General features: G+C 38.4%; 1 protein-coding gene across 1 annotated transcript; it reads right to left on the reverse strand.

The window, feature by feature from the left end:
- Positions 1-5,787: 5,787 nt before the first annotated feature.
- Positions 5,788-6,226, reverse strand: LOC122672615 (mini zinc finger protein 2-like). Its single transcript, XM_043870076.1, has one exon. It carries the CDS (start codon positions 6,162-6,164, stop codon positions 5,790-5,792), a length of 375 nt encoding a protein of 124 aa, XP_043726011.1. The 5' UTR covers positions 6,165-6,226; the 3' UTR covers positions 5,788-5,789.
- Between the last annotated feature and the right edge of the window lie 1,131 nt (positions 6,227-7,357).

Below are 7,357 nucleotides of genomic sequence, written 5' to 3' on the forward strand. Positions count from 1 at the left end.
CCCACTCCCATGTGCCTGGGCTCATCCTGCGCTGCGACACAGAGAACAACGCCAAAAAAAAAACAAAACAAAGGTCTAAATGTTAAAAATGGCGTATCCTCTAGCTTTGTCTCTCCATTGGGTGGCTCCTCACCTTGCCAGCCACCTAAATTGTCTATTTTATCCTCGAATTTTCTTAATTTCCTTTATTTTTCACTTAAAAATATTTCAAAATACCAGTTTTGTCCTTAATCCCACCATTATGAGATATCAAATATCATACATTTCTTGAAATGGTTTTTTTATTTTCAACATTGGCATTTTAAACAATCTTAAAGTTAAAAAATAAGGGAAAAAGAACGCCAACTAGTCGTGTGTTGTTGGGTGTACCTACGCCCAAACACAGTTGGGCACGAAATGACCGCCCTACCCCCATGGAAAGGCAGGGATGTGTCGGTAATATCGCATCTAGCTGTGTCTGGGCGCAGGTACATGCCACAACACACGACCGGGTGGCGTTCTTTCTCCCAAAAAATGAAAGGCAAAAATAATTTGAGGGAAAAATTGTTACTCTAGACAAGTGGCATTCAAATGGAGTAAATGGATGAGCTGCTAGGGTTCCCTGAAAGGTACTGTCCAGACTGTGGAATGACCCCACCTTAAAGTTAGTTTTTGATCATTACGTAACTCTTAAGATGGGGATGGGGGAGTGAGGACAAGGAGGTCTCGGTTCGACAATGGTTAGCATCTGATCTTTCCCGGGAGCCCAGCGCCTAGGGCGAGACCTCTTGGTGAGCATTGTCTTAGCCGACCACACTACATAAACTATAGGTGGTTGTCCTATAAGAAGTTGAGTTATAGTATGAAATGAAAATTTGTGTACTTGGGGAATACTAATTTTTCCTATTATTTATTATAGGAGAAGGTCTTCCTTCAGTGCGAGGGAAGGGTTCAACCACCATCCTAGGGTCCTAATACATCCCATACGAATATGGTAGAACGTAACTACCAAACTATTGTGCGATACCCTCTCCTGCCAATTTGAAAGTCTTGGTTAAGGGATTCACCTTCACCTTGGCTTAAGGAAAACTCAATCCTTTATTATATGATGTAAAATAAAAATTATCCCATCATTGGTGTTAGGAAAAGAAAGCAAAATTTGTAGGTAGCCTCACTTGGAGAGAGTATTCCAGGTGGGACTTATTGCCATGAGGCATGTCAAATGGGGTTGGAACCTTGTGGACAATTGGACCTCCGGGTTATTGGAATTTGAAACTTTTTTTTAATGTAAAGATGAGTCTGAAGCTTTTCTTTTCTCTTTTCTCTTTTTTGTTTTTTTGTTTTTTGGTAAAAATACTTTATTTAGATAACGTGAAAGTTTATGGCTGTAGAACAAATAAATCCAATAACCATGGATGGAAAATAGACAACACCATAGTGCATGCTACTCATAGGACCTTCTTTTCCAGGAGTCAGCAGTACTGTTAATCTAGACCAGTACTATATTTTCATAGAATAGAATTGCCCAATCTCCTTTGTGGAAGAAATAGGTGGGCTCTCTGGATTAAGGGTGTCAAAGTTCAGTCCGAATCAGTTGGATTGATTGAAACCGGTTGGTTCTGCCCAGACCGAACTAAACTTTTACTGGTTTGATGTTAAATTGGGATTTTATAGAACCGGTAGAAACTGAAACCAAACTCGACCGACCTAATGCAATGAGTGAAACCAAAAACGGATCGAACCCGGTAAAAAGTTGAGACTACACCTGATAAGAAACCGAATTCCCATGAGAGATGCCGTTGTTGACTCACGACTCTCATGATACGTTAGGGCGTTAGGCCGTGGATTTAGACTGACCACAGCCCATTTGCAAGGATTTGGTCCACACCAGTTTTGGATCGTGGGCTGTGGCCCATTTCTTTCAGATCTATTCAAAACAAAGCTCTAAGCAGGAACCCACTGACTTATAACCTAATCAATTTGCATTACTCTCTCTCTCTCTCGTGGGCTCTGGCCCATTTCTTTCAGATCTATTCAAAACAAAGCTCTAAGCAGGAACCCACTGACTTATAGTGTCAATGGGACGGGTTGGACCGGGCCTGCCCTAAACCCTAACCCAACCCTAGAGGCCTTAACCTAAACCCTGACCTGACCCAACCCTGCCAGGGTTTTTCCTGACCCGACCCAGCCCTGATTGACCTTGTCTTGACCCGGACCCTGACCCTGATTTTGTCTGTAATCCCATGTGCCTTTAGGGTTTTTTTTGTCTTTTGCTTTTTAATTTTTTTATTAGGCTGTATAAATAAATAAATATTAGACCAAAAAATATATATATATGCAATATTATATACTTATAATTAATACAGGGTCGAGTTGGGCCGGGCCGACTAAGCCCGGGATCTAAACCCTGACCCGACCCGACCTTACTAGGGCCAGACTATAACTAAACCCAAATCCGCCCTCAGGGTTGAAAAATTAGGGTCGGGTCCGGGCCGGGCTTAGGGCAGGTTCGGGCCAGCCGGGCTTTATTGACACCCCTACAATTTGCATTACTCTCTCTCTCTCTCTCTCTCTCTCTCTCTCTCTCTCCCTCTCGATGGATATCAGGTAGGGGAGTAAAGGAATAGTCAAAAGCCGTTTCCGTATCCGTGCCCACATCCATTTAGCACTATCCGAATCCTTTTGAAAGCTAAACGAATGCAGTACGGATAGGCTATAGCTATTCGAAAAGCTATATTTACATGTAAACGGATAAAATATCAGATCCGTATCCGTTTAGCACTATCCGAATCCGTCCGAAAGCTAATCGGATGCAGATGCAAATATAGCACTATCCGAGTCGAATCCGAACCGTTTACATCCATAATATTAGGTGCCAAGCTAAAGAATGGGTTGGTGGACCTTTAGAATACCACCATTACACCAGTATCCTAAAAGATATGGACGTTATGGACCGGTTCAAATCCAGGGTAAACTCTTCCCAATTCTGGTCTCTTACCGATCACAGACTGACATCGGTGTTTCCAAAATTCAAGCCCATTCATTCTATCTGCAATGAATCCTTCTGTTTTTTTAGTTCCCCACTTTTTTTCCAAGGTCTATTTTGGCCGGGTCAATATACGAATACCCAGTTGTAATCATAACCGGGGTCCATGTGCATACACACACACACAAACAAACAAACAATAAGTGGAGAAATGCTCTAAAAAAGAAAGCTCTTTGATACCTTCAGGTTTGACAGTTTAACTAATTCATTATTTTTTATTTATTTGGATTTTGGACCAAAAAATAGGAAAACATTTGTGCAACTATTTGAACTAGAAAATATTTATAGTTCAATCAGTCGACCTCTTAAGGGTGAACCCAGTGCACAAGGCTCTCACCACTGCGAGGTCTGGGGAGGTTCATAGTCGACCCATGAGCAAAGTTTAAATACTTGTTCTTTGATAACTCTTAACTCCAATCCTAATACTTCCCCCGGTCAATTGAAAATGCTAACCTAACAAAATCGATTCGTACACAGGAGGTTCCTCCCATCAACCCTGTCCCATAGGGCGTGGGGGTGTTTTTGGTCATTTCAGATGGGCATTTATGTCCATCCGACTGGCCTCCATGCAGGCTGTGCATGAACACTTCTGCCTATATATATATATAAATATTTTCTATGCTGGGGCGCAGGCTGCACCCAAACACATGGGGGTGGGTGAAATGACTCCCTACCCCCCTAAATGACAGAAATACCCATCCCATGTGTCTGGACGCAGCCAATGCTTCGGCACAGAGAACATCAACCCAATATATATAATGTAGATGACATGTGCAACAAATTTGAGTTCGGTTTTTGAGACTATTTGAAGAACAAAGAGCTGAGCTAGAAATCTGATTGAGTGAGCGGCTCATACCTAAGAGAGCTAGATTGAATGCCTTAGCTCTTGAATGTGTAACATTGACAGATGCCTACCTTCCTAATGTCCTAACTCTTAAGAGATATTTTTAAGATATTTAACATTTGAATCTATAGACATGAAATATGCCTACCTTAATATCTTGCAGGTTTAATTGTCTTTGGAAGTAGGTATCATCACTCATCACCCATTAAGGACCCCACTTAATTAGTAGATATTTTACATCAAATCAGTTGCTCAATCACTTTAGTTGTTAAGAGTAGGTAAATGTGCTCAATGCTAAATGGAATCATCATCATCTTTCATCTCACAGTAACAATTTAATTCATTGCTTAGAGTAATTGCCACAAAACCCTAAAATAGGTTTCAAAGTTGAAGCCTATTCTCTTCTTTCAGAGTAAAATTACATAACACCCCAATATATTGCTTAGGATAATTAAGTTCTATATTTACAGAAACATTTTACAATAAATGGGATTATTGTGAAGCTAATTAATGACCCCTCAATATTAGAGGACACAACTTTGTCAAGTTTTAATGCTTTCCTGTGAAGAGAAAGAAAAATACAAAGGAAAGAGATGGATTTCTAATACAATGGGAGAGATAACAGGTTTTGGTTGTTTCTTGATTATATGCCAATAATTGTACAATCAAATGATGCCATCATAGATTCCATTACAAATTGGAAACAAACACTGATATTTTTCAGCCTCATAAGCTCTGAGATAAAAATTCCAATGGAAATTATATGGGGAAGAGATAATTTAACAGGCGAAATGGATAATGATAGCATTATTAGCTTAAAATCTAAGCCCTTCATAAAATTGGGGTGTAAAATACTCCTATTTATGCAATTAAAGTTCTTCAAAATCAACCTCCAATCAGCTCTATTCGAGGTCATACTAGGTACAAGACCTAAGCTATACATGCCACTTCTCCTAAGATCATTTTAGGTCTGCCGCCCTTGACTCTTTTGGTTTCTTCAATCTGAATCAAATCATTCCTTCGTACTTGGGCATCCAAAGCCTTCCATTGAACATGATCATGCCGCCTCAAACGACTTTCTCGTAGCTTATCAAGCAAAATACATGGTTATCATACACTAAGTATAAATCCTATTGGTTTCACTTTTAGAAGACTAATTTAAGCTCTATGAAATCATTTGTTGGAGGCATATATAAATAATACACTAGTTAATTGATTTGCCTTTATGGATTAAACTACCTTATCTAATAAAAAATGCAAATGAAGATTAGACAGAGAATGAAACTCAAAATTAACTTTTTTAATACCAAAGAATATATTATACTTGAAATGGTGCCATATATAAGGTATAATGTAATTAATTAGAAGACTTTAATCATTAAACAGCAAGTAGTGCCAGAACTAATTGAATAAGTATAGAGAGATGGGACAGAGGAATATAATGCAAGAGAAGCACCCACATGTGACCTAGTTAATTACTCACAATCTTCCTAAACTTAATTATAGTAAAAAAAATTCTTTGAAATGCTAATGCTTGCAAAGTTCTGACTTTCCTCCCTTCTAATTAATCTATCTTCTTCCCTATCTCATCCCAAATCTTCCAAAATAGATATCTCACTAAACTTGTCTAATCTATCTTTTCCTCTTTTATTTTTAAAGGGCTAATCACTTTACTAATGCTATAGACTTTGGGCTAAGATTGTGAAAGAGAAAGAAAATCTCTCTTCAAGTAGACAAGACATCAACATCTTCCATTGATGAGAAAGATAGAACACAGCAACTACAGTTTGTTTCCTTAACACCTCATTACAAATAATGTCTTCATGAAGGGAAAGGGGGAAAAACAAGCATACAACAATCTCAATAAACAAAATCAAAACTATAAGTTAATAACATTTTTTGCCTTCTTTTAGGATCCTTTTACTTCTCATTAGAAGAAGGTGAAGAACACTCACACACAACCTCGGTAACGACTTCACGCCGGTGGAAATTCCGGTGACAACCACATGCAGCACATTTAAGTGCAGCAGTTGTTCCTTCTTCACCACTAGCCATGAATTCTCTGCAACCATCGACGGCGTATCCTCCTATACTAGCAGCATGGTTCTTCTGGCACTCTCCATATCTAACACTCCTAACAGTGGAAGAAGAAGTAGTATAGCTATTGTAAGATTGTTCATCTCTTTTGGCTACTACTTGGTGCTTCTTCATACTCCCAAACCCTAATTCCTCCCTTCCTTCTTCAATTAACTTCTGTTCAGACAAATCTTCTGATCCAAACTTAGAAACCGGCATGTGTGAGGAGCTTAATAGCAAATCTGATCAGATCCTTCAATTGAATCACACCCAACACTAACCCTAACCCTAACCCTAACCCTAACATGTATATTTATAGCTCTCATAATCATCCATTTCTTGGGTAACTTTCACTTGAGAATAAGAGCAGAACAGCCCATACTCACACTTACTTTCTTAATCACGTCACTACTTGTGTATAGTAACAACCCACAAAAAAAAAAACAAAAAAAAACCCTAGAATGGTCATTAGAATTGATCTTCTAACCTCTTTACAACTCACAGACTTGAAGAAGAAAATACTTTAGGTCTTCTACTGAAAATCCCTACTTTTATGAATTGGGTTTAATTTGTACACAAATGAGTGGATTCCTGATCCCTAAAGCCATTTTGTGAGGACCATATTATATTATCCTCACAAGTGTAGGGTAATTAAGAGGAACCTAAAAATGAAGGGAATCCATTTGTTTGGATTGTAAACACTGATTGGTTAGTTATAGAATGACCAGCTAAGCTGAGAATTGGACCTAATTCTTGTGGGATCAGGTTGATATTTAAAAAGAAAGAGGTGGGACCCTTGAAACGATAGCAACAATGGTTGTCTAGTGACCTAAAAACGTGGGGATGATAACTATGGTTGCCAAACACTATGGTCAGATTATCCTCCTCTCCTCTCTTTGTTTCTCTCTTTGCTTTAATCCAATATATTTTAATAAACAATAATAAATTCTTATGGGAGATGACCTTATGTTGTACATCATAAGCTTCTGATAATGATGATTTTGTTTTCTTTTCAATTTTTGGGTGGTGGTGGTGGGGGTGGTGGGGGTGGGGGTGATGGTGGTGGGGTTGCAGATTTAGTTCTATTATCATTTAATATAATTTCAACCTTCTATTATTCTATAATTTAATTTCAGCCTTTAAAAAATTCTGTAAACCCATTGTTTCTTAATTTGAAAGAGAAAGAGCAAAACGGTAAACCATTGTTCTAAAAACAGCCATAGTAATTGTCAATATAACCTTGTCATACTAGCACTTCATAGTCAGACACTGTTACATTATATTGATGACACCCATTAAGGTATAAATTAACTTCTACCATTATCAAACAATTCTAAGCAATTTCTTAAAATATACATGATAGTGTATTGAGGTTGTTATACAAGGGCTGAAGAGGGCTAGAGAGTTGGGGA

Source organism: Telopea speciosissima, chromosome 8 (assembly GCF_018873765.1).
Source record: "Telopea speciosissima isolate NSW1024214 ecotype Mountain lineage chromosome 8, Tspe_v1, whole genome shotgun sequence".
In the NCBI taxonomy this organism is placed as follows: domain Eukaryota; kingdom Viridiplantae; phylum Streptophyta; class Magnoliopsida; order Proteales; family Proteaceae; genus Telopea; species Telopea speciosissima.

Excerpts from the sequence above, each read along its gene's own strand:
- LOC122672615 (XM_043870076.1), bottom strand. The coding sequence starts at position 6,164 with ATGCCGGTTTCTAAGTTTGGATCAGAAGATTTGTCTGAACAGAAGTTA.